The following is a 27,279-nucleotide window of genomic DNA, read 5'->3' as shown; positions in this document are numbered from 1 at the left end:
TCACCTCCCCTCCTTCTTCAGGCATCTGGTATATTTATAGGTTCTGTTACTGATTAATAGTGTATCTAGCTGAATAGGGACATTAGCTTATGATTTAACAATGAGTAGAGAGAAGCAACTCAGAAAAGAATGTCATACCAGAAGGCTACCATTCAGGCAATCATGAAGAGGCTCAAAAGCCAGGTGGAAATGATGAAAACACCATTAATTAGGGATGCTTAAAATCTAAACAAGCAGACAATGTTGATTTAAAACAACTAGCTGAAAGATGAAGAATGTTCCAAATGTTTATGGAACATGTATGTGGTCCATCAGTGTTAGGCATAGTGACATGTCTCATTTAATACTCACAGGGGCCCTGAGAGGAAGGAATTACCTACATTTTACAAAACCAAAAGATGGCTTAGAGAAATTTCTTGATGAAAAAAATCTGAAGAGATCTATTTCAAAGCAAGTTAACAATGGCCATCTGTAAATAATTTGCTAATTTTGTTTAATGTTCAAATTTAATATGAAACATACCATTTCTATAAAAAGATAAAATTTTATTAATCAATAGATAGCTTCGGTCAACATCTTAAACTAGGATCAACTTCCCTTGACATCACATTGGTTCTCAGAAGATAATCACTGAAGCCAATGGGGAAGAAAAAACATCAAGTTTCTACCTGACTTAACTCTTAATGGGGCCACCATTTTAAGCCACAGACCTTACTTTGATGTGACACTTCTGGACATTGACTCCTGATATCTATTGTGCACTGAGGCTATGAAGCCACAGGGTTCTCCTCGCTATTCCTAGTAAATTAGTTTACAAAATCCCCAGACCTTCCTGCAGAGCATCCAGGTGTATGGGGTTGTGCTGAACACCTATAATACCGGGCCCCCCTTTAGACTCTGGAACAGTGTGGCACCAATTTGAAAACCTCCAGTCCACATAGTTAAAGTGAAAAAAAGACCATTTACCACTGCTCTATGCTTTTTAGAGAGACAGATACCCATATGAGGGCCCAGACTACCTCCTTCACCATTTCATTCTATAAACCTGTGTTGAGAACCAACAGAAAGAGAGATATCAAGTACTTGCAAGGTCTCTAGGTCTGTGTTGACATTCAGGCCTTCACTTGCAGCTTGGAATTCCTTAACAGAAAATATTGCAGTAGTGGGTGTTTACGGGAGAGGCAACTAGAATGGGAATTCTCCCAGGGCAAACAGTGAATCCTCTCTTACTGATGCTACAGAATAAAGTTCCTTGAGCTGTTTATCCAGACAGAATAATAGCCATAGAAACTGTGTGACCTCCCTTAGAGAACCTGAATATTCTTATTTTCCATCTCTCCTGAGAAATAATGAGTAGGACTAATGGCCATCATACATTCATTGAGTACCTCATATCTACCTGAAGAATTTAGATCAAGAGTGTTAGGAAGGTAACTAGACAGATATATAGATAGATAACAAGAGATATAGGATGGTTATATTTTCATTCTTTTATTTATAAAGTACTCATTATGTATCCATCTTGCACTAGGCACTGAAGATACAATGCTGAGTAATAGAGACAGCTTAGATTCCTTTATGTGAAGCATGACATGTTCCCCTCCCAAATTTTCTGTTGATGACAAAATCCTATCATTGGCTGCTTCAAAATTTTGTATTCTTTTATCACCTCTAGGGTCAAGCTCCATATGCTGACTTTCTTCAGACTGGAGACTCTGGACATGATTCCCTTTTCCTGTGGAGCTTCTGGTGTCTAAGAAGGCTTGACCGCCTGCTGAAATTTCTCCTGCATATGCTACAAGAATAAGGCTGCTCACCCGTGTGGGTTCTTTGGTGTTTAATAAGGTGAGAGTTCTGAATGAATCTTTTCCCACACTCATGACATTTAAAGGGCTTCTCTCCTGTGTGAATTCTTAAGTGTGTGTGTAGATTTGTGTTATGACTGAAGCTTTTCCCACACCATGAACATCTATATGGTTTTATTCCTTGGTGCGCCATTAAGTGCTTATTTAAATCTGAACTCCATCTAAACCTCTTATCACATTGTTGACATTTATAGGGTTTCTCTTCAGTGTGAATTCTCTGGTGCTTAATTAGGTCAGAGCTGACTCTGAAGCCTTTCCCACATTCCTGACATTTAAAAGGTTTCTCTCCTGCATGGCCTTTCCCATGAAGATCCAGACGTTTTGAAAGTTCTTGTTTACAAGTTGAAAGTTTCTTTCTCTTTTTCCCCAGAAAAGCTCGAGGCCGTTTCCGTACCCTGTGTGTACCACCATGATTTTCTTTGCTTGTTGTTTTCTGGGCAACTTTCATCCTGGCCTTTCTTAATACTTTACATCCTGATGCTTGTATTTCTAATGTAGAAGTAGATATAGATGGGTCATTTCCAGTGTCATTTTTGAGCTTTAACCCTGTTGGGGGGGAAACAAAAAACAAACAGGCAAAAAAAGAAGAATCAGATATCTGTGTCCCAGAACAAGAAAACTAGGAATGAAGCAAAAAAAAAAAAAATCAATGATGACTGCTTTTAAAAAACACTGGAATAAGTGATTTCTGGGCCAACCTGAACAAAATTGCATAGATCCATTTCTTTCTGATCCTCCCTGCTAGGTCCAACAACAAACCCAACATACAACAAACAGAGAAATTTAAAGTGTTAAAAAGAAGACAAAACAATTTGGTACCCCAGGAGGAGAATAACATAAAGTGTCTTACATTCCCACACCCAACAGAAGAAAGCAACCCACATCTAGTGTTTTCTACCTCTCAACCTAGCAGCAGAGGCTTCCTGCACAGGCTTATTCCTTACCAGTCTGAATGGGAAACATTCTGACAACATCAGAACCCATAAGAAGACACCAAATGGGCAGGCAGAACTAACAAGAGGTACCTAGGCACAAAAAATGGCCTGATCCAGGAAGCCTATTTATCCCTTTGGGTATGAGACTTCCCATTACCACTGAGGGACACTCTGGCCTAGATAAGTACCTTCCTTACCCTCAGGGAACACCAGCAGGGATAACAAAAGGGTGCCCTAGCAGCACTATGTAAATCAAGGAAATACCAAAAAGTCTCTGAAAATTAAACTGTCATTGGAAGCATACTTCACAAAAGTAAGAAAGAATCTATATGCTAAGCTAAAACATGGTGATTTCCCATTAAATGAAAATATTTAGCCCTGGATGGTGTGGCTCAGTCGATTGAGAACTGGCCTGTGAACCAAGGGGTTGATGGTTCGATTCCCAGTCAGGGCACATGCCTGGGTTGTGGGCCAGGTTCCCAGTTGGGGGCATATGAAAGGCAACCACACACTGATGTTTCTCTCCCTCCCTTTCTCCTTCCCTTCCCCTCTCTCTAAAAATAAATAAATAAAATCTCTTAAAATATTTAAATGAGATCCAGACTCTCCAATATAATAGACAAAATGATCAGGACACAATAAAAAAAGCAGCCATCACACAGAGAACCGCCCCCCCCCCGGAAAATCACAACTTGTGTGAGAAAAAACAATCTGACAAAAATGTAATCACAATAAAGTTCAAAAAACAGAAACATCTAAATAGGAAAATCTATAAATATATGAAATTAAACTAAACAGGAAAATCTATAAATATATGAAATTAAATAATACTTCCAAATAATCTGTGGTTTAAAGAGAAAAATCTCAAAAGAAATTTAAAAATACATAGTTGAGTTCTGGCTGGTGTGGCTCAGTTGGCTGGACGTTGAGCATCATCCTGCAAACTGAAAAGTCACTGGTTTGATTCCCAGTCTGTGCACATGCCTGAGTTGCAGGTTCAGTCCCCAGTAGGATCACATGCAGGAGACAACCAATCAATGTTACTCTCTTACATTGATGTTTCATCCTCTCTCTTTCTCCCTCCCTTCCCCTCTGTCTAGAGTAAAAGGAAAATTTTTTTTAAAACTTCCAGTTATTAAAAAAAACATAACTGAATGAAAATGAAATTACACAGAGAAAGACAAATACCATATCTCACTTATATGTGAAATCTAATAAACAACATAAACTGATGAACAATATAGAACCAAAGGCATGCATACACAGAAAAGACTGACAGATCTCAGAGGGGATGGGAGTGTGAGGGACTGGATAAAAGAAGTTGAAGAGATTAACCAAATATCATATACGCAGAGCCCATGGACACAGACAATAGTGTGGTGAAGGCTAGGGAAGGGGGATGGGAGATAGGAGGAGGTGGACAAAGAGGGGGTAACAAGAGACAGTTGTAATAGTGTCAATGATAAAAAGTGAACCCTAAAAAAAGAAAATGAAATTACAATATATCAAAATATGTGTAGTGAAGCTAAAGAAGTACTCAGAGGAAAATGTACAGCCTGGAATGCTAATAATAGAAAAGGGGAAAGGTCTCAAATAAATAATCTAAGTTTCTACCTCAAGAAACTACAAAAAAAGAAAAAAAACCCAAAGCAAGTTGAAGGAAGCAAATAATAAATATCAGACCAGAGATCACAATCAAACAAAAGCTTGCTCTTAAAAAAATTGATAAACCTTTATCATGACTGACAAAAATAAAAGAAAAAAGATACAAATCACCAATATCAGTAAGGGAATTGGGCATATTATTATGCATTCCACAGCAATTAAAAAGATAATAAGGAAGTACTATAAACAACTTTATGTCCATAAATTAAAAAAGTTAGAGGAAAATAGACCAATTCCTCAAAAACTATAAACTATCAGAATTCAACCAATATGAAATAGATAATCTGAATAGAACCATTACCATTAAAGAAATTGAATTCATAATTAAAAAGCTTCCACAAAAACAAAATCTCCAGGTCCATATGGTATTACTGGACAATTCTACCAAATATTTAAAGAATTAACACCAATTTTATGCAATCTCTTCCAGAAAAGAGAAGAAATATTATCCAACTGATTTTATAAGGCCAGCATTACCCTGATAGCAAAATCATACAAAGACGATACTCTAAAAAAGACAACTATGAACTAACATCTCCCATTGAGTTAAATGAAAAAATTCTCAACAAAATATTGACAAACTGAATGTAACAATATGTAAGAATTATATATCATGATCAAGTAGGATATATTGCAGGTATGCTAAGCTGGTTCAACATTTGAAATCAATCAGTATAACCACCATATCAGTAAACTTTGAAAGATCATAATCTTATCCACTGACACAGAAAACTATTTGACAAATCTCACATCCACTCATGATAAAAACACTAAGAAACTCAGGAATTATATAGACTAACAAAGACTATCAACAAAAAAACCCCTCTGTACTAACATTATAGGTAATGGTGAAAGACTTAATGTTTTCATGAAAAGTGGAAACAAGGCAAGGATGTGTATTCTCATTACTCTTATTCAACAAAGTAATGGAAGTTGTGACTATTACTATAAGGTAAGCCAAAAAGAAAGGGCAATTTCTGGGCAAGATGGCAGTGTAGATTAAACTTGTTACTAGTCTCCTCCCACAACCACATCAAGATTACAACTAAACTACAGAGCAACCATCATTTAGAACTGCCTGAAATCTAGCCGAACAGAAGTTCAACAACTAGGGAATTAAAGAAGAAACCACATCAAGACTGTTAGGAGGACCAAAGACAAGGAATGGGCTGGACCCACACTCATGTGTGATGCATAAAAATTGGGAAGAATATCTCAGCTGCAGAGGTACCCCTGGAGGAGCCAGCTCCACACCAGGCCGCACAGCCCAGGGTCCCAGCGCCATGAAGGTAAGTCCCCATAACTTCTGGCTATAAAAACCAGTGGGGATTGTAGCTGTGGAGGACAGAAATTGCTGGACTCCCAGCCAGTTCCTTTCAAAGAGGCCATGCACAGATTTATTCAGACTCACTGTCTCTGAGCTCTAGAACTATGGCAACAGCTTGAAAGGCACCAGACACATACGGGACAGAAGTGAATTATCCATCATCAGGGAGAGCACTGGGTGAACAGTTTTCTCCCAGACAGTAGTGCTGGCAGAGGTCATAGTTCTTTGATGAGCCTCCCACCCCTCACAGAGCCAGCAGGTGGGTGCCATATCTGAAACTCCATCAACCAAGCTCATACTGTTTTACCCACCCCACACAACTTTTAGGCCCATCCAAGTTGTTTCCATGGCTTTTCCATATGAATAGCATATCTTGATTCAGGCTTTAGACTTTCCTAACATCTCTAAAACAAGCATCATCTGGCCTCAGTGTGCCCTGTACTTCTCATTAAGTGGCCTCAGGCCTGGCACTACCAGCAGCCAGCCTTGGTTAGCAGCTTGGCCTCAACTGGGCACCTCCAAGCCCATCACAGGTAGTGGTCATCTGAAAGTTGCTTTGTAACTCATGCCAGATGGCCCCAGGTAGAATACAAGTGGCAGTTGATCTTAGCCTGAACCTTCAGGGAGACCCAGGAGCCAGTGTACCCAGTGGCTAGCTTCAGACCATGTTGAAGCATCATATCTAACCATTTCTAAAGAAAGACACTCAAGGTATGGACTCAGTGGGGAGCAGAGCCCCACTGAAGTAAGTCCTGCTCTTCGGGTTGAGCTCCTGCACAGCTGATCCTTTTTATGAAGCCAGCATCATCCTAATCCCAAAACCAGATAAAGAAACAACGAGGAAAGAAAACTTCAGGTCAATATTGCTGATGAACATAGACACTAAAATTCTGAACAAAATATTGGCAAACCACATCCAACAATACATTGAAAAGATCATACACCATGACCAACTGGGATTAATCCCAGGGATGCAAGGAGGGCACAATATTCACAAATCAGTAAATGTAATACATCACATAAACAAAAGCAAAGAGATGGAGGCATAGGTGGAAACACTGTGCCTCCTCACACAACCAAGTTTAAAGACAACAAAGTTTTAGTAACAAAAAACGCAACCAAAACACAGAAAATTGAACTGTACGGAAGTCTGACAACAAACCATTCAGCCAGACCGGTAAGAGGGGTGGAATCAGTGGCTGCCAGAGCAGGGTCCGGCATGAAAAAGCCACCAGACCGACCCAGGAATGCAGGCGGCGGGTGGCACATCCCAGGTGTGGGGTGGCAACGGGTGGACCCAGTGGAGGTGCAAGGCAGCTGGCTGACCACAGTCACACATTCATACTCAGATAAACCAGGTGAAGGAGTGAGCAGTGAGACAGAATGCCCTGGCTACGGCCCCAGTAACGGGAATTAAAGGCTAAAAGCACCAATTGGAAAAACTTTCGGGGTTGAGGTGCCAGAAAAAGTTTCCAGGCTCACAGAGAGTTTGTTGGAGAGACCCACAGGGTCCTGGAGGGTGCACAGGCCCACAAACCCGAGAGCCAGCACCAGGAGGGCACTGTTTGCTTGCAAGCAGCAGCAGAAGGGACCAAAACCCAAGAGAGAGAGCAGAACAAATGCCCCTGCCCCTCTCTGACCCCACCCCCATATACAGTGTCACAACTCAGCAACTGGGTCACCCCGCCCTGGTGAACACCTGACACTCCACCCCTAATACCAAACAGGTGCGAACAGACCAAAACATTATGGCTCAAGAACAGCTCAAAGCCCCAGAGGCAATAATTCTAAGTGACCAAGAGATAGCCAACCTATCAGATGCACAGTTCAAAACACTGGTGATCAGAATGCTCACAGAACTGGCTGATTTTAGACACAAATTAGAGGAACAAATGAAGGCTAAACTAACTGAAATGAAGGGAAATGCACAGGGAACCAATAGTGATGGAAACAAAACTGGGACTCAAATCAATGGAGTGGACCAGAAGGAAGAAAGAAACATTCAACCAGAACAGAATGAAGAAACAAGAATTTTAAAAAAATGAGGAGAGGCTTAGGAACCTCCAGGACATCTTTAAACATTCCAATATCCGAATTATAGGGGTACCAGAAGGGGAAGAGGAAGAGCAACAAGTGGAAAAGTTATTTGAACAAATAATAAAGGAGAACTTCCCCAGTCTGGCAAAGGAAATAGACTTCCAGGAAATCCAGGAAGCTCAGAGAGTCCCAAAGAGACCCAAGAAGGAACACACCAAGGCACATCATAATTACATTAGCCAAGACCAAAATGAAGGAGAGAATCCTAGAAGCAGCAAGAGATAAGGGGACAGTCACCTACAAAGGAGTTCCCATCAGACTGTCAGCGGATTTCTCAAAAGAGACCTTCCAGGCAAGAAGGGGCTGGAAAGTATTCCAAGTCATGAAAGACAAGGACCTACAGCCAAGATTGCTCTATCCAGCAAAGCTTTCATTTAGAATGGAAAGGCAGATAAAGTGCTTCTCAGATAAGGTCAAGTTCAAGGAGTTCATCATCACCAAGCCCTTATTATATGAAATGTTAAAGGGACTTATCTAAGAAAAAGAAGATAAAAATATGAACAGCGAAGGGTCAGCAAACTCACAGTTATTAACCACCACACCTAAAACAAAAGTAGTCTAAGAGGACAGCTAGATCAGGAGTGGAACCACAGAAATGGAGATCACATGAAGGGTTAGCAATAGGGGAATGGGAGGAAGAGAAGGGGGGAGAAGGTACAGAGAATAAGCAGCATAGACAGTAGGTAGAAAATGGGGGGGCAAGAATAGTATGGGAAATATAGAATATAAACAACTTGTGACACATGGACATAAATGAAAGGGGAGAATGGTGGGGGAGGAGTGTGCAGGGTAGAAGGGAATGAAGGGGGGAAATGAGACATCTGTATTGGCATAATCAATAAAATATATTTTTAAAATAATAAAAAATAAAATGTTCAATTAAAAAAACAAAAGCAAAGACAACAATCACATGATCATATCAATAGATGTGGAAAAAGCATTTCATAAGGTACAGCACCCATTTATGATACAAACACTCAGCAACATAGGAATAGAAGGAGCATTCCTCAACATAATAAAGGCCATATATGAGAGACCTATAGCCAACATCATACTCAATGGGCAAAAACTAAAATCTTTTTCACTAAGATTAGGAACAAGACAAAGTTGTCCACTTTCACCACTTCCATTCAATACAGTATTGGAAGTTTTAGCCACAGCAATCAGACAAGAAAAGGAAATAAAAGGCATCCAAATCAGAAAGGAGGAAACAAAACTGTCACTATTTGCAGATGACATGATAGCATACATAGAAAATTCTATAGACTCCACGAAAAAACTCCTCAACCTAATAAGTGAATTTGGCAAAACAGTGGGATACAAGGTCAATATCCAGAAATAAAAGGCATATTTGTATACCAACAATGAAACAGCAGAAGCAGAAATCAAGAAAAAAAATCCCATTTGATACAGCAAAAAGAAAAATAAAATATCTGGGAATAAACCTAACCAAGGAGGTAAAAGACCTGTACTCAGAAAACTACACGACACTGAAGAAAGAAATGAAGGAAGACACAAGCAAATGAAAACATATACCATGTTCATGGATTGAAAGAATTAACATTATCAAAATGTCCATACTATCCAAAGCAATTTACAGATTCAATGCAACACCTAGTAAAGTACCAACGGCATATTTCACAGACATAGAACAAACACTTCAAAAATTTATATGGAACCATAAAAGACCCCGAACAACTGCTGCAATTTTGAGAAAGAAAAGCAAAGTAGGAGGGATCACAATACCTGATACCAAACTGTATCACAAGGCCACTGTAATCAAAACAGCCTGGTACTGGTATAAAAACAGGCACATAGATCAGTGGAACAGAATAGAGAGCCCTGAAATAAACCCAAGTCTCTATAGTCAATTAATATTTGACAAAGGAGACAGCAACATAAAATAGAGTAAAAATAGCCTCTTCAACAAATGGTGTTGGGAGAACTGGATAGCTGCATGCAAAAACCATGAAACCCGAGCACCAACTTACACCATACACCAAAATAAATTCTAGGTGGATAAAAGATTTAAATATAAGCTGTGACACAATTAAAGTCCTAGAGGAAAACACTGGCAGGAAAATCTCAATATTTCACATAGCAACATTTTTACTGATATGTCCCCTAGAACAAGGGACATAAAGGAAAGAATAAACAAATGGGATGTCATCAAAATAAAAAGCTGCTGCACAGCTAAATAAAACAGTATTAAAATAAAAAGAGAACTATTTTTATTAAAATAAAAAGAAAAAGTTTCCCAACTGTATGGGAAAACATATTTACCAACGATTCCTCAGACAAAGGTTTAATCTCCAAAATATACAAAGAACTTACACAACTCCATGCTAAGAAGACAAGCAATTCAATTAAAAAATGGGCAAAGGACTTGAACAGATACTTCTCCAAGGAGGACATACAGAGGATCCAGAGACACATGAAAAGATGCTCAATACTGCTAGCTATCAGAGAGATGCAAATTAAAACCATGAGATACCACTTTACACCGGTCAGAATGGCCATCATAAACAAAGCAACAAACAAGTGTTGGAGAGTTTGGGGAGAAAGGGGAACCCTAGTGCACTGTTGGTGGGATTGCAGACTGGTACAACTACTATGGGAAACAGTATGGCATTTTCTAAGAAAAGTAAAAATGGATCTGCCTTTTGACCCAGCAATTCCATTGCTAGGATTATATCCTAAGAACCCTAAAACACCAATCCAAAAGAGCCTATGCACCCCAATGTTCATAGCAGCACAATTTACAATAGCCAAGTGTTGGAAGCCACTGAGGTGCCCATCAGTAAGTGAATGGATCCAAAAGCTTGGTACGTCTACACAATGGAATTCTATGCAGCAGAAAGAAAGAAGGAGCCCCTACCCTTTGCAACAGCATGGGTGGAATTGGAAATCATTATGCTGAGTGAAATAAACCAGGTGGTGAAAGACAAATACTATATGATCTCACCTTTGACAAGAACCTAAACATCAAAACAAACAAGCAAGCAAAATATAACCAAAGACACTGAAATAGAGAATAGGCTGACAGTGACCAGAAGGGAGAGGGGAAGGAATTTCAGGGGAAAAGGAGAAGTATTTACAGGAACAAGTATAAAGATCACATGGACAACAACTAAGGCGGTAGAAATGGGAGGGTGGAACACTGGGGGGTGAGTTGGGTTGGGAGTAAAAGACAGAAAATTGTAGTTGAACAACAATTAAAATAAATTTTTTCAATTGAAAAAAAAAGTGGGAGCCCTGGCTGGTGTGGTTCAGTAGACTGAGTGCCAGCCTGTGACCCAAAGAGTCGCCAGTTTGATTCCCAGTCAGGGCACATGCCTGGGTTGTGGGCCAGGTCCCCAATAGGGTGCACAAGACAGGCAACCACACACTGATGTTTCCCTCCCTTTCTCCTTCCCTTCCCTTCTTTCTAAAAATAAATAAGTAAAATATTTAAAAAGAGCGGAAGAGGTTGAGCCATCCATGTTCATATTCAGGATGTATTTTGAAGACTGCTGATGGACCTGTTGGGGGGAATAACAGAAAGACTGGAAAAAAGACTGAGTTGTTTTTTTGCCTGAGCAACTGGGTAAATCACTGCGCCCTTTCCTGTGATGGAAAAGATATGAGAAGAACAGGTTTTCTGGGTGGGGCGGGGAGTATGGTATGATGAATCGAGAGTTCTTTTTAGAATAAAGAAGTAGAATGTGCATCTGTAAAAAAGCTCCCTAGATAGATCAGTGATACTCAAATGGTCAGTTGTAAGAGGCACACTGGTGTGCTGCAAGAATTTTTTAAAATATCTTAGAGAGAGGGGAAGGGAGGGAGAAAGAGAAGGAGAGAAAAATCGATGTGAAAGAGAAACATTGATTAGTTGCCTCTCGTACAACCCCAAATTTGTGGGATGACGCCCAACCAACTGAGCCAAACCTGCCAGGGCATGCTTCAAGACTGATTGATTGATTGACTGATTTTAAAGTATGTTTTATTGATTATGCTATTATAGTTGTCTCATTTTTCCTCCTGTTTTTTAAAAAATTATTTTATTGTTCAACTATAATTGTCTGCATTTCCCCCCCAGCACTCTCCCCAACCCCAGCCAAACTTCTCTCCCTCCCTTACTTCAACCCACCCCCTTGGTTTTGTCCATGTGTCCTTTATAGCACTTCCTGAAAACCCTTCACCCCACCCCCTTGGTCTCGTCTATGTGTCCTTTATAGCATTTCCTGAAAACCCTTCACCCCATTATCCCTTCCCACCTCCCATCTGGTTACTGTCAGATTGTTCTTAATTTCAATGTCTCTGGTTATATTTTGCTTGCTCTTTTCTTTTGTTGATTAGCTTCCAGTTAAAGGTGAGATCATATGGTATTTGTCCCTCATCACCTGGCTTATTTCACTTAGTATAATGCTCACTATTTCCATCCATCCATACATCCTGCAACCCCCTCTTACCAGCATCCCCCCCCAAGTTCATGTCCATGGGTCGTATATATAAGTTCTTTGGCTTCTCCATTTCCTATACTATTTTTAACCTCCTCCTGTCTATTTTGTACCTACTATTTATGCTGCTTATTCCCTGTACCTTTTCCGCCATTCCTCCCCTCCCCTCTGATAACAAAGCAACCCCCTGCAGCAAAGAGGGTTGCCCTGCCCTGGTGAGTACCTAAGGTTCTGCCCCTTACAACATAACAGGTGTGTACCTAGACAAAGAAATATGGCCCAAATAAAAGAACAGACCAAACTCCAAAAATAGAATGAACCAATGAAGAGATAGCCAACCTATCAGATGCAGAGTTCAAATCAATAGTAGTCAGGATGCTCAAAGAAATGGTTGCACATTGTCACAAAATAGACAAAAAAGTGAAGGCTATGCAAAGTGAAATAGAGAAAAATATACAGGGAACCAACAGTGAAGGGAAGGAAACTGGTACTTACATCAACAATTTTGAACACAAGGAAGAAGTAAACATTCAACCAGAACATAATGAAGGAAAAGAATTTTAAAAAATTAGGAGAGGCTTTGAAACCTCCAGGACAACTTTAAATGTTCCAATATCCAAATCACAGGGGTGCCAGAAGAAGAAGAGGAAGAACAAGAAACTCAAAACTTATTTGAAAAAATAATGATAGAGAACTTTCCTAGTCTGGTAAAGGAAATAGACTTCAGGAAGACCAGGAAGCTCAGAGTCCCAAAAAAGTTGGACACAAGGAAGCACACATCAAGGAACATCACAATTACATTAGCCAAGATTAAAGATAAGGAGAGAATTCTAAAAGCACCAAGAGGAAAGGAGAGAGTTACCTACAAAGGATTTCCCATAAGACTGTCAGCTGATTTCTCAAAAGAAACCTTGCAGCTAAGAAGGGGCTGGAAGGAAGTATTTAAAGTCATGAAAAGCAAGAACCTACATCTAAGATTACTCTATCCAGCAATGCTATCATTTAGAATGGAAAGGCAAAGTGCTCCCCAGATAAGGCCAAGTTAAAGGAATCCATCATCACTAAGCGGTTATCATATGAAATGTGAAAGGGACTTACCTAAGAAAAAGATGATCAAAACTATGAACAGTAAAATGACAACAAACTCACAACTATCAACAACTGAACCAAAAAAAAAAAAAACAGCTAAGCAAACAACTAGAACGTAAACAGAATCACAGAACTGGAGATCACATGGAAGGTTATCAGTGGATAGGGGAGAAGGTAGAATCGAGTAAATGGTACAGGAAATAAGAAGCATAAATGGTAGGTACAAAATAGACAGGGGGAGGTTAAGAATAGTATAGGAAATGGAGAAGTCAAAGAATGTACATGTACCACCCATGGATGTGAACTAAGGTGGGGAATGCTGGAGGGAAGGGGATGCAAGGAGGAGGTGGATAAAGGGGAGAAAAAAATAGGACAAGTGTAATAGTATAATCAATAAAATATGCTTAGAAGAAGTAAAAAAAGAATTTTTGAAACATGCAATACCTGACTCTTTAGTCAGGGGCACTGACCTCTTTCCCCTTAAACTATCAATTAAAAAATGACAATAAGGCTCTGGCTGGTGTAGTTCAGTGGATTGAGCACAGGCCCGGGAAACAAACAACCATGGTTCAATTCCTAATCAGGGCACATGCCTGGGTTGCAGGCCAGTTCCCAGCAGGGGACACACGAGAGGCAACCACACATTGACATTTCTCTCCCTCTCTCCTCCCCTCCCCCTCTAAAAATAAACAAATAAATTTTAAAAAATCTTTTAAAAAATGGCAATAAGCAACACAACAATAGCTATCTATTAAGAATGAATGAAAATTATACCTATTTTTTCTCAGATTGGCAAAAATATATTTTTTGGTGTGCCATAGAATTTTAGTAATTAGTTTATATGTGCCATGAGATGAAAAAGGTTGAAAATTTTGGCTCTAGGTGATCTGGATATGCTTTTCTTTTTCCCCACATCATCAGCTTGAGAACCAACCAGCTACTGGAACACAGGGACTCTCTCACAGAAGAGCATTTTCCATCATTTAGAATGGAATGGAGAGGAAAGGAGGACATAACTGATTATTCAACTTCTACACAAAGGAAAAGAATCTTTACCTAGAGAGATGATGGTCTCATAGTTTTCCTGCATGACATCATAGTAGAGAATCTTCTGAGTAGGGTCCAGTAATTCCCATTCTTCCTCAGAAAAAGACACAATCACATCTTCAAATGTCAACAAACTCTAAAGAAGAGAATGGGTTTTAGTTAGTACTTGCCACTACAGAAGCCATACTATCACCCATTTCTGAATTACATGGTAGGGCAGTCACTTAAGTTAAATATAAAATTTAAGGGAAAAAAGTGAGTAGAAGAAAAGAAAGGAAGCAAGGAGATCAGTAAACAAGCGTGGGAGGTGCCCAATTCCTACTGTGCCAAGTGTAGTTGCCTAGAGGACATCTGTGGCAAACTTGGCTCAGACACCTACTGGGCACTGTGGGTCTTGGGTAGCAGAGGAAAACAGAGATAAGATCATATTCAGGCTCCCTGAAAAATCTGGAATGTACAGCTCACCTGGGATTCAGGCAAGATGAGCTCAGATGCCATCTTCCAGTTTTGGGTGTTTTTCTGCTCAGAAAAGGCTAGAATCTGTTGAGTAGGCACAGCTGTGGGTGGAAAGAGCCAGAAAATTTCTCTTTTCTGTTTATGAATATCCTGAGCTGATTTTTAAAATATAAATTGCCAGGATTCCTTAAGTAAAGATGGCTCACCTTCAAAACTATGTGTGTGTAATGCCCAAAGTGGTCCTCTCTTGGTAAGTAAGGACCAAATATCCACCACTCCATAAAACTAGTTCCCCAGTTGACTGTTTCCCAAGATTCCATGAGAAATTATTAAAAGAAAATCCACTATTTTTTCCTGGGCAAGAATTAAAGGTGTTTGAAAAGGAAAGACTTGAGCCCTCCAGTACGTGGCAGGGAATGTGAGACACTTTTGCTTTTTAGTTTTTCCAGGTGCAAAATTCTCTTCCTATTTTGCCATTCTGACCCAATTTATCCTCCTATCCCTGTTCCACCTTATTCTCTCAAATTTCTAAGGAACAAGGTCCATGATGCGAATACCAGAATTCTGTGGTTTGGATATTTCTGTACCCCAGACTGACCCTCACCTTCACCCACCACTGACCTATAGTACTCCCACCTGAGAGACATCCTAACTGCTACCATGGTTGGGCACCTAGAATATTCCTATGATATGCTAACTGAACCAATTACTATCATAGCTCCAAGAAGAGATTATGAAGCTCCTCACCTCTTTCATATACAGACTGGGTTTCTTTGTGAGTTTTCCAGCCCAGCTGTTCTTTTAGTATTTGAAATGTATTCCAACATTCTTTCTGGAACATACCCATTGCTTGGGGCTCTGCTGGCTTCCACTTAAAGCCTGGGATCACTGGTGTTCCTCCCAAGAGCACTGTCTCCGTTCCCAGGTCATGGACTGTGACCTAGAAATAATCCCCATTGTCATTAGCACAGAACTTACTTGTGGTTTAAGGGTGGTGGTGGAGGGATGAACAAGAATAGAATCCAAGACTAGAGTCCAGATTTGGGGTGTGTGTGACATTAAAATAATAAAAAACCTAAAAGGTATTGTGCCATCCTTTTCTCACAAAAGAATTATGTCACCTGGGAAAATTAGGATAAAATGAAAAACTGTGACTGCTGCCAAGTTTCACCCCTCCACATACAGTCAGAGCTCAGGCTACTAGCAGAATGGGGGCAGGCTGCCTGTTCCTCATACTGCCTTTACTGGCTTGTTTCCTTGACTTAGACCCTCGCCTAAGTACATTTCTATCTTTTAGTTTTCTCTAAAAAATAAGGCATTGAATAAAAAGGTTTTTCCTCTTTGACAAATTTTCCTATCACCTCATGGCTGGGGGAGGATTTCATGGAGAATGGGGATGTAATAGGGAAAAAACAGGGGAAAGTTGAGCTCTAACCTCCCTCCATGTGATTCAGTTGTAGTAAAACACAAAAATACGTCCAGCCCTATGTTCCTCAAGGTGGGTTCTAAAGGAAAGGAAGTATGCTGCCATCTATTATTTGGTTCCCCATTAACCAGCAAAGACTAGGACAGGACCATTAAAGGAGGGCAATGGAGGCTCTTCCCCTAGCCCAGAGATGTGCATTTGTACTACTGAAGGCTCTACCCCTCAACATCTTCATTCTCTTTACTTCTGTTGGCATTTTTCTTCTTTCCATACCTGTTTCCCACTTTTTCTATTTCTTCTCCTCCTCTGCAGTCTCCCTACAGTTGTTTGCTTTATACTTCTGTTTGCTACCCTCTCTCTCCTTTGATCTCTAAGTGCTGTCTGTTTTTTTCCAGACTTTTCCCCCTTTCCCCAAATCTTTTTTGCCTTTTATTACTCTGTTTCTAAGAAATCAAGTCATGTATCCTTGGCCATGCCAGACTAGGCCCACACCCTTAATGTGCACTGGCCCTAAAATGGGTGAAATGTATTTCTTTTTTTAAGGCCAGGAAAGACTTCCAGGAGCTCTGAAACCTGTATAGACTATTGCTGCATATCTGTGACTTCAGATCCCATCTAATTGTCCTAAAGGAACCAGGGAAGAGTGACCTAACCCATCTCACTCCTTGATTAACTACCCCCAAAGACATCCACATTTACCCTATTTAATTGTACATGTAAGGAATTTTTTTTCTCACCTCATTACTTATTCCACCAGGTTTTCTCTGAAAACGTTCCACTAGGGCCACAGCTTCTCTGATGCTCTGTGGATGATACTTCTGCACCCAGTTCTGGGTATCCCTGGGCAAAATGGTCAGGAACTGCTCTAGCACCAGTAGTTCCAAGATCTGCTCTTTTGAGTAGATCTCTGGCTTTAGCCACTGATGGCATAATTCCTGAAGTTGGCTGGCAGCCTCAAATGGTCCAGCTGCTTCATGGTAACAAAAGCTCCGGAAGTGCTGGCGAGCACTCTCAGGACCAAAACTGTTCACCTGTGGGCTGGATTTCTTATTCTGACCAGAGATCTCTTTAACAGACCCCTTAGGTTCCCACAATGCCTCCACATGTGGGTATAAGCATTCATTCACCTTCAGATGTCTCATCATAATTTGTTCTAGGAAAAGTTTTTCTCCTATGTGTGACATCTTCCTGGTGCTACCTTTGACAGCTGAGGCCTTGAATGGATCTTCTCTCCAAGGGCACTGAGGGAAGGAAAGAAAAAGTACATGTCAAGATGAAAGCCACATGGGATAAAAGACTTAAATATAAGCCGTGACACCATTAAAGTCCTAGAGGAGAACATTGGCAGGAAAATATCAGATATTTCACGCAGCAACATTTTTACTGACATGTCCCCTAGAGCAAGGAATATAAAGGAAAGAATAAACAAATGGGATCTCATCCAAATAAAAAGCTTCTGCGCAGCTAAAGAAAACAGCATTAAAATAAAAAGACAACCAACTGTATGGGAAAACATATTTGCCAATGATACCTCAGACAAAGGTTTCATCTCCAAAATATACAAAGAACTCACACGACTTCACTCTAAGAAGACACTAACCCAATTAAAAAATGGGGAAAGGCCTTGAACAGACATTTCTCCAAGGAGGACATACAGAGGGTCCAGAGACACATGAAGAGATGCTCAATATCGCTTGCTATCAGAGAGATGCAAATTAAAACCACAATGAGATACCACTTTACACCAGTGAGAATGGCTATCATAAACAAAGCAATAAACAACAAATGTTGGAGAGGGTGTGGGGAAAAGGGGACTCTGGTCCACTGTTGGTGGGATTGAAGACTGGTACAACCATTATGGAAAACAGTATGGAATTTTCTCAGAAAACTAAAATTGGACCTGCCTTTTGACCCAGCAATTCCACTGCTAGGATTGTATCCTAAGAACCCTAAAACACCAATCCCAAAGAACCTATGCACCCCAATGTTCATAGCAACACAATTTACAATAGCCAAGAGTTGGAAGCAACCCAGGTGCCCGTCAGTAGATGAATGGATCAAAAAACTATGGTACATATACACAATGGAATTTTATGCGGCAGAAAGAAAGAAGGAGCTCCTACCTTTTGCAACATCATGGATGGAACTGGAAAGCATTATGCTGAGTGAAATAAGCCAGGTGTTGAAGGACAAATACCATATGATCTCACCTTTAACAGGAAGCTAAGCAACAAAACAAACAAGCAAGCAAAATATAACCAAAGACACTGAAATAGAGAACAGGCTGACAGTGACCAGAGGGGAGAGGGGAGGGAATTTCGGGGGAAATAGGGGAGAGATTTAGAGGAGGATACATGGACAACAACTGAGAAGGGTGGAAATGGGAGGGAGGGGGGAACACGGGAGTGGGATGGGATGGGAGTAATAGCAGAAAACTGTACTTGAAAAATAATTAAATAAAAAATTTGAGAAAAAAAATAAAAGCAAAAAAAAGATGAAAGCCACATGACACACATATTTACTTGCTGTTTATAATTACCAGAGAAGAATGAACAGAAAAATTCTTGTTCTGCTTCCTCCTTAATATCAACGGACAAGTATTACAGCATACATGATGACAGCTTACTTCAGAACATATATTTCTCTCCTTTTATGTTATTCGACTTTGAAAGAAAGCACAGCTCAGAGAATACAGATGTCGACTGATAATTTTTTGCTAAAAGACTTTGAAAAATTGGTAGGTAAAAAAAACCTGGCACTCATTTGCTAAAAAGAGCTTTGACACTATCCAATACTTAACCTGTGTGCTTCCTGTTCCATCTTCACAAATAGGGCATATTTGAGTTTCTATAAATTTTAACAGATCATCCCAATCTTTTGTCTTTAGTCAGGTGGAAAATAACTTCTATGCCTTTTCATTCTCTTATGAAGACTGAAACCTCTACTTCACAGAACATTCAATAGTTTCCTTTCCATTGCATTAACACTGAAAGGAAAACTGAGAGAGGAAGATCAGAAAAGAAGTAAAGTAATCAGGGTAAACGTAACCTCTGAGGAGAGCAAATATCCCTTGACAAAGCAGTCAGATGTCCATAACACTTTTTTTTGATACTTTTGGAGATGACTTTATAAAGGGTGCTGTGAAAATTCATACCTGTGTATTAAATTTCTTGCTTACTTTACTGAAAAAACTTACATCTGTTTATGATACACACAAATGGCAGATTGTAAAAAAAGGAATGAAAAGGTGATGGTTAAAATTCTTGAGACAGGAGGGGTCTAGTAAAGGTACCCCTTCCCCTGACTCCACATTTCCTCATGATCATAACAGATCTTTAAGCAAGGCTGAGGATACCCTTGAAAATCTGATTTCCCTTGAGGTGTCCAGCAAAAAGAGCAACAAATTTCTTTAGAGGATGCCACTGGTATTCAAAGAAATGGTTGGTTCTTTGGTGCTTACCAAGGCTCGGGAAGTACAGGAAGACCACCTGTATTTTTACATCAGCAAAAGCTGTAATGCACCTTTCCCCAAGGATTTAAGTCAGCGGAAACTGGAAAATTTCCCTGGGTGCAGTGGAAAACATCATTGGCCAGTACCCCACCACAAGTTCGCTACACCTTCTGGATCGACCACAAGGGTGACCATAAGCCCTTTGCACGCGGGCAGCCTCTGAGTGTGCTTCAGCAGCATCCCTGGATGATATTTGCACATAAAGTACCAAGAAATTTCTTCCGGAGGTTAGATGTTAAAATAAGAGCCTGAACGCCGGCCTTGCTGGGAAAAGGTCCCGCCTGCTCTCAGGCTAACTGGTGCCGCCTGGAAATGATGCCACCGCGAACTGGGGAAGGCTGCGTCCCCGGTTACCCCACGCTCCCACCACCTTGCAGGCTGCAACTAGCACGTGCGGCTGGCATCTCTCAGGCTCTCCACACTGAATACAAAGGGAAAATCGGGGTTCTTGATTACCTTCACGTAGCTCTGGCCTCCTTGAACGCCACTTCCCTCTTCCTTGCTAGACTTTGAAATAGCCACGCCTCTGGGCTATTCTGGGGAGAAAGCGCTTGGTGCCTGCGCCACTACGGAGGCGGTGTCCGGAACATGTGATATCCGGCGAGTGAAGCACCAAGACTTGGGAGCGCTTGGGAGGTACCTTGGAAGATCAGTCACCCACCGGATCCCTTTATTTCTGAGAGACTATAATCCAATTCGCCATTTTGGGGTCGCGGACTGTGGACCGGCCGCAACCGGAAAAGGGAGATTTGCTTCCGGTGGTTTTATGACAGCCACGCCTAGCCGTCTATCTCCTTTCCTCCACCTGCGCAGTTTCAGCCTAGCCTGCCAGGAACCGTCCTGCGGGTCCTTTCCATCCCGGAAGGAACTGGCCTTCTGCTCCAGTTCAGCCCATGACGCAAAAAGCAGTTAATGCCATCGGGTCTCGAAGCCTGCTCGAGACTCAGAGGAGCCCTGAGAGCCACTGTTCGCCTGAGAGTGATGTAGCCTACTGACAACAGGTGCCAGGATCTCGATTTCTTATCCCCGATTTAAGCGAAGAGTTGCTTGTTCAGATTATTCCTGCATCGATTTCCGGCAGCCAGCGGCCCTTTGTGCAGACAACCTCACCTCACTTGGCTTCTCCTGAGGCTCCTTGAGTAGAAGCAGTTTGGTCCTGGTCAGGTCCCTGGCTAGGTTAGGGAGCCACTGTCCCTGATGTTTTAAAAACCCTTTTCTGATTCATTGGCACATCCTTGTTAGGCAGGCTTTACTCTCATAATATAGGTTTCATTTATATTCCTCTTTGGCATGTAAAGAATGTACATGAGCTGTAGGACATGACCAGTGACAGATTTTAGACAGGAATTTAGGTCTCTTGTCATATCCTGTGCTGCTTATACTACATTATGCTTCCCTCGGAAACAGGAACCTTTCTTTATCTTACATCTCCTGTAATGTTTAGCATTGTTCTCTGAATGAATTATTTTTCTAAGAACTGGAGTATACCAGTGTCTCCAAACCTAGAATTGAACCATTTAGTCAAAAATTGTCCATATTGTTGTGTATAGGTTTAACAAGATTTCTAACTCACTTGTTTATGACTTAAGTAGCTTTAATCCACTTGTTTATGACAAAGAAAAACGTTACTTTCTTTTTTTCAACTTCCAGTATCATTTATTTTTCCTAGAATCTAGATACAATTAACTGTAGCCAGTCAGTGTTCAATACTATTTAAGCCTCATTTTAAGTTCTTTAAACTAGCTCACCATTTGTAAACGTGAATTCACATTTCAGTAAAACTGGAAACTAGATTTGACATTAACAAAATTTACTCAATGTTTGTGTAAGTTAGTCTATAAAGGCCAAATTCTGGTATATTAAGTCCATGTGTTTCATATAAAACGTTACTTTCTTATAGCATGAAATAAGTTATGCCACTACACCTGTTGTTGAGAAGCAGTTAGCAGCCCCAGCAGCTGAGGGTCCTTGCTGGGGTTCATCGGTAAGAACATGTGGAACAGCTACGGGACATTTATACTATAAATACTGAGAATTTGTGAGGACTATTAGAGAGTTCTGGCTTGGGAAGTGACTCTTTGCTAACCTAAAAACTTCTAGAATCCTAGCAATTTATTTAGCACAAATATGCTGTGGGAATTTCACAAGCCAATAGCAATCAGGATAATATTTCTTAATAAGACAAATAACAAAATAACATACTCCAAACAGAGTATGACAGATTAATCACACTATTGTCTTTGGGGAAGACTCTAAAGATACTAATACAGAATAGTATGTATAAGAGAATTCAGATGAACAAGTATGTTGAAATTGCCAGGAGTCAAAAACGTAGAGCAAGCACAGTATCCTGGGATGTTGTGAATTTGTCTATGTGTGTCGGGGGTGGGGGGTCACTGGATTCTACTTGTTTGGCACTAGGAAGTCCACCACACTGCAGCCTCCTTTCCTGATGCTCTGGCAGCTGAGGCTTGAGTATGAAGCTACTGGGTCACATGGCAGACATGGAACTGATTCTAGGCAAGGGGACTTTAGCTGCATAGCCGCTTCCCATGGGGGGCTTCTTGGCAAAATTCAGAGCTTTTACTAGAGAAGTGAGTGTTGAAGGGACAGGATTATGGTGGGAAATGGCATAGCCTTCTACCTGGAAAAAAAGTTCTTACCTGGTGAGTCCATGTTCCCATTAGTCTCCTGCACCATGTCCCATGTCTCACGTCCCTGGAAAAGACCCTCTTACTAGGATCCTGATGCTCCATGACTACTGGCAGTTGTACATGCCTGGCCTAGTAATTTTGGCAAAGTTGTCTCTTCAGAGATTGCATGCTCGAATTTTTGACAGCTTTAGTTTCAGGTCACCAGATTGTGTATAGTTCTAGTCAGGGTTTGGTGCTTTCTTTAGATGTGGCACCTGTATCAAGTCTACTCCTTGGAGTTTAGCAGCACAGACTTACTCAATAGTACCTGATAAAGGCTCTTCCAGCAAGGCTGGGGGGAGTATTTTGTTCTCTTCCAGTAAACAAAAGCTCCAGGTTGCAGAGAATAGTGTTTGGGGTTTTCATATCCTTGGAGGGCACTGTGAAAAGATTGCTCCACAAAAGTAGGGTAATTTTCAATAGAATCAACTAGGAATTAAAAATATTGAAGTGTGTCTCCCTTTTTCAACTGTGGATTGAAAGCAGCAGGAGCCAGATATATCAGGCATCCTGTAATTACCTCAAAAGGTGAGAGTTTATGAGCTCCAAAGACAGTGTATCTGAGTTTTAAAAGAACCAATGGCAATGCATTTAGCCAAGGTATTTGGAGGGTTTCTGCATATCTTGCCAAATGAATTGTTTTTTAAAGATTTTATTTATTTATCTTTAGATGGTAAGGGAAGGAGAGAGGGAGATAAATATCAATGTATGGTTGCCTGCCCCTCGTGTGTTCTCTGCTGGGAACTGGCCTGCAACCAGGCATGTGCCCTGACTGGGAATCAAATCACAGTCCTTTGATTCACAGGCCCGCACTCAATCCACTGAGTTACACCAGCCAGGGCCAAATGAATCTTAATAATGCTGTTAGTACATTTGAGTAAAGCCGAGGATTGAGGGTGATACATGCAGTGAAAATGTTGTGAAACTGGCCAAACAGCACAGACTTATTGAAGCATCTGACCAGTAAGATAGGCCCCAAGATCACTATGAACTTTGAGCAGAGTTCCCCAGGTAGAAAATTTAACCACAGAAGAGGTTTGTCTACAATGGAAAGCTTCAGTCCAGTGATGGGGCATTCCCTTCCTTTCCATATACTAAAGGAAAAGGGGAATCTGGTCATTGGGGTGTCTAAGGGCATGTCTCCTTTAAGGCTTTTAAGGCTATGGTATTCCATTCTTCCCAAATATTGTGTCAGGAGTATCATTCCGTAGTAAAACATACAGAGGTTTTGCCATAACAGAGAGATTTGGGATCCAATTTCAGCAATAGCCAGCTAGCCCAAGAAATTATCACAATTGATCTTTAGTTTGGGGCTTTAGGAAAGTTAGGACACTGTGGAGCCTATATGTACCAGGTATAATTCTGGTTCCCATATCAGATGTCTCAAATATGGAACCTGAATTTGGACAAACTGTAATTTTTCATTAGAGGCCTTATGTCCCTTTAATGCCAAACATTATCTGCACGCAAATGTGGGTCCACCTCTCCACCAGCTACCACCTCACTTGCCCAGGTCCTCCAGTTGCCAGCTTGCTGCATGTCCTCTCCACCCCAGCTGCCTTTCTCTGCCCCTCCTATCAGTCTGAATGAATGTTTCTTCTTTAACTCTTTGGATGTCAGACTTCCATACAGTTTGATTTTCTGGCAGTTCTGGTTGTTTTTGTTCTTAAATTTGTTGTCCTTTTAGTTGTAGAAGGAGGCAATGTGCATCTAGCTATGCCTCCATCTTGGCTGGAAGTTATGTGAAGAAAATCTTGATGGATATAAAGGGAGAGCTCAGCAGAAATACAGTCATAGTCCATGATTTTAACACCACACTGACTTCAACAGATATATCTTCCAGACAGAAAATCAATAAGGAGACAGCACCCTTAAATGACACACTAGATCATATGGATGTAATTGATGTCTTCAGAGCACTCCATCCCAAAGCAGCAGAATATACATACTTTTCAAGAACACTTGGAACATTTTCTAGGATAGACCACATGTTGGAACACAAAACAAGTCTCAATAAATTTAAGAAGACTGAAATCATATCAAGCATTTTGTCTGACCACAATGCTATGAAACTAGAAGTCCATCACAAGAACACTGAAAAACACTGAAAGACATGAAAGCTAAATAACACGTTATTAAACAATGAATGGATCAACAATGAGATCAAGGAAGAAATCAAAAGATACCTTGAAACAAATGAAAATGAGAACACAACAACCCAAAATCTGTGGGACACTGGGAAAGTGATCCTAAGAAGAAAATTCATGGCATTATAGGCCTATCTCAAGAAGAAAGAAAGGAAGGAAGGAAGGAAGGAAGGAAGGAAGGAAGGAAGGAAGGAAGGAAGGAAGGAAGGGAGGAAGGGAGGGAGGGAGGGAGGGAAAAAGCTCAAATAAACAATTTAACTTCATACTTAAAGGAACTTGAAAAAGAGTGACAAAGCCCAAAGTGAGTAGAAGGAAGGAAATCATAAAGATCAGAGCAAAAATAAATGAAATAGATTCTAAAAAAGTATGCAAATGATCAATAAATTCAAGAGCTGGTTCTTTGAAAAGATAAGCAAGATTGACAAACCTTTAGCCAGACTCATCAAGAAAAAAAAGGAAGAAGGACCCAGATAAATGAAATCAGAAATGAAAGAGGAGAAATAACAACTGACGCCAAAGAAATACATAGTATTGTTAGAAAATATTATGAACAACTATGCCAACAAACTGGATAACATGGATAAAATCAGTAAATTCCTAGGAACGTACAATCTTCCTTATTAAATCAAGAAGAATCAGAATCTAACCAGACAAGTTACACTTAATGAAATTGAAGCAATTCAAAACAACTTGCAACAAACAAAAGCCCTGGACTGGATGGTTTCACAAGTGAATTTTACCAAACATTCCAAAAAGAACTAACACTTCTCCTTCTCAAACTATTTCATAAAATTCAAGAGGAGGGAAGGCTCCCAAACTCATTTTACAAGGCCAGCATTATCCCAACTGAAAAAAAAAAAAAACAGATAAAGTCACTGCAAAGAAAGAAAATTATAGACCAATATACCTGATGAACATAGATGCTAAAATCCTCAAAAATATTACCAAATTGACTGCAGCAATTCATCAAAGAGATCATACACCATGATCAAGTGGGATTTATTCTGGAATGCAAGGTTGTTATGACTTTTGCAAATCAATATATCTCATACACCATATAAACACAATGAAGGATAAAAACCACAAAATCTTATCAATAGATGCAGAAAAAGCATGAAATCCAACACCCATTTATGATAAAAAACTCTTACAAAAGTGAAATTAGAGGGAACATACCTAAACATAACAAAGGTCATGTATGACACCCACTGCCAGCATTGTACTCAATGGGCAAAATACAAGTATTCCCTTTAAGATCAGGAACAAGACAGGGATGTCCACTTTCACCACTCTTATTCAACATAGTACTGGAAGTCCTAGCCACAACAATCAGAGAAGAAGAAATAAAAGGCATCCATATTGGACTCAGGATGGTGGTGACGTAGGTGGGAGCTGAACCCACTTACTCATGCACTGAACTGGGACACCTAGCCGATGTTCTGAAGAACAGACTGAACAGCCAATGGAATCCTAGCTTGTATGCAGTTTGGAAGCCAAAGATTGTATAGGACATTTAAAAACAGATGGTAAGGCCCTGGCTTATATGGCTCAGTGGATTGAGCATATGTCTGCAAACCAGAGGGTCACTGGTTGGATTCCCAGTCAGGACACATGCCTGGGTTGTGGGCCAGGTCCCCCACTGGGGGTGCATGAGAGGTGACTACATAGTGATGTTTCTCTCACTCTCTTTCTCCTTCTCTTCCCCTCTCTCTATAAATAAATAAATAAATACATAATCTTTAAAAAAACATAAAAATAAAGACTTCCAGCCAAGATGGAGGCATAGGTAGAAACACTGTGCCTCCATCTTGTATGGAAGTCTCTCAACCAAAGAGTTAAAGAAGAAACATCCATTTAGACTGGTAGGAGGGGTGGAGATGGGCAGCCAGGCAGAAAGGACTTGAAGCAAGGCTGTGGCTGGTAGGCAAGGTGTCAGCTAGTGGACCTGGTAAGGCAATGGATTGTGGACCGGGTCCTAGAGCATACACAAGCCCACCCACCCAGGAATCAGCACCAGAAGGGTCAAATTTGATTGTGGTTAGTGGGGGAGGTGACTGAGAACTGGCAGAGAGTGAAGCAAGCAGCATTGTTCCCTCTCAAACCTCTCCCCCACATACAGTGTCAAAATGCAGCAACATGGGTTGCCCCGTGCTGGCAAACACCTAAGGCTCTGCCCCTTACTACATAACAGGTGCACCAAGACAAAAAATGGCCCAAATGAAGGAACAGATCAAAGCTCCAAAAAAAAATACAACTAAGTGGCAAAGAGATAGCCGACCTATCAGATGCACAGTTCAAAACACTAGTAATCAGGATGCTCACAGAATGGTTGAATATGGTTGCAAATTAGATGAAAATTTTGCTAAGTGAAATAAGGGAACATTTACAGGGAACCAACAGTGATGGAAAGGAAACCAGGACTCAAATCAATAGTGTGGACCACAAGGAAGAAAGAAACATTCAACCAGAACAGAATGAAGAAACAAGAATTCAAAGAAATGAGGAGAGGCTTAGAAACCTTCAGGACATCTTTACACATTCCAATGTCTGAAACAGGGGTGCCAGAAGGACAAAAGGAAGAC

At 40.6% G+C, this 27,279-nt stretch overlaps 1 protein-coding gene across 3 annotated transcripts; it reads right to left on the bottom strand.

Moving 5' to 3' along the window:
• Positions 1 to 1,467: 1,467 nt before the first annotated feature.
• Positions 1,468 to 20,581, bottom strand: ZNF75D (zinc finger protein 75D). 3 transcript variants are annotated; one of them, XM_037039008.1, is made up of 6 exons: positions 20,314 to 20,581; positions 17,084 to 17,587; positions 15,668 to 15,860; positions 14,930 to 15,021; positions 14,474 to 14,600; positions 1,468 to 2,411 (listed from the first exon to the last, which is right to left on the bottom strand). In XM_037039008.1, exons 2-6 carry the CDS (start codon positions 17,528 to 17,530, stop codon positions 1,702 to 1,704), a joined length of 1,569 nt encoding a protein of 522 aa, XP_036894903.1. In that variant the 5' UTR covers positions 17,531 to 17,587; positions 20,314 to 20,581; the 3' UTR covers positions 1,468 to 1,701. The 3 variants fall into 3 exon arrangements, with proteins under 3 accessions (XP_036894903.1, XP_036894904.1, XP_036894905.1); XM_037039009.1 differs by having other exon boundaries at positions 15,764 to 15,860; XM_037039010.1 differs by lacking the exons at positions 14,930 to 15,021; positions 15,668 to 15,860.
• Between the last annotated feature and the right edge of the window lie 6,698 nt (positions 20,582 to 27,279).

The sequence above is a fragment of the Sturnira hondurensis genome, unplaced genomic scaffold, assembly GCF_014824575.4.
Source record: "Sturnira hondurensis isolate 20B ecotype Veracruz unplaced genomic scaffold, ASM1482457v3 Scaffold0024912, whole genome shotgun sequence".
NCBI lineage: Eukaryota > Metazoa > Chordata > Mammalia > Chiroptera > Phyllostomidae > Sturnira > Sturnira hondurensis.
Note: the sequence above shows the minus strand (reverse complement) of the source record. Positions and strands in the feature narration are given on the sequence as shown.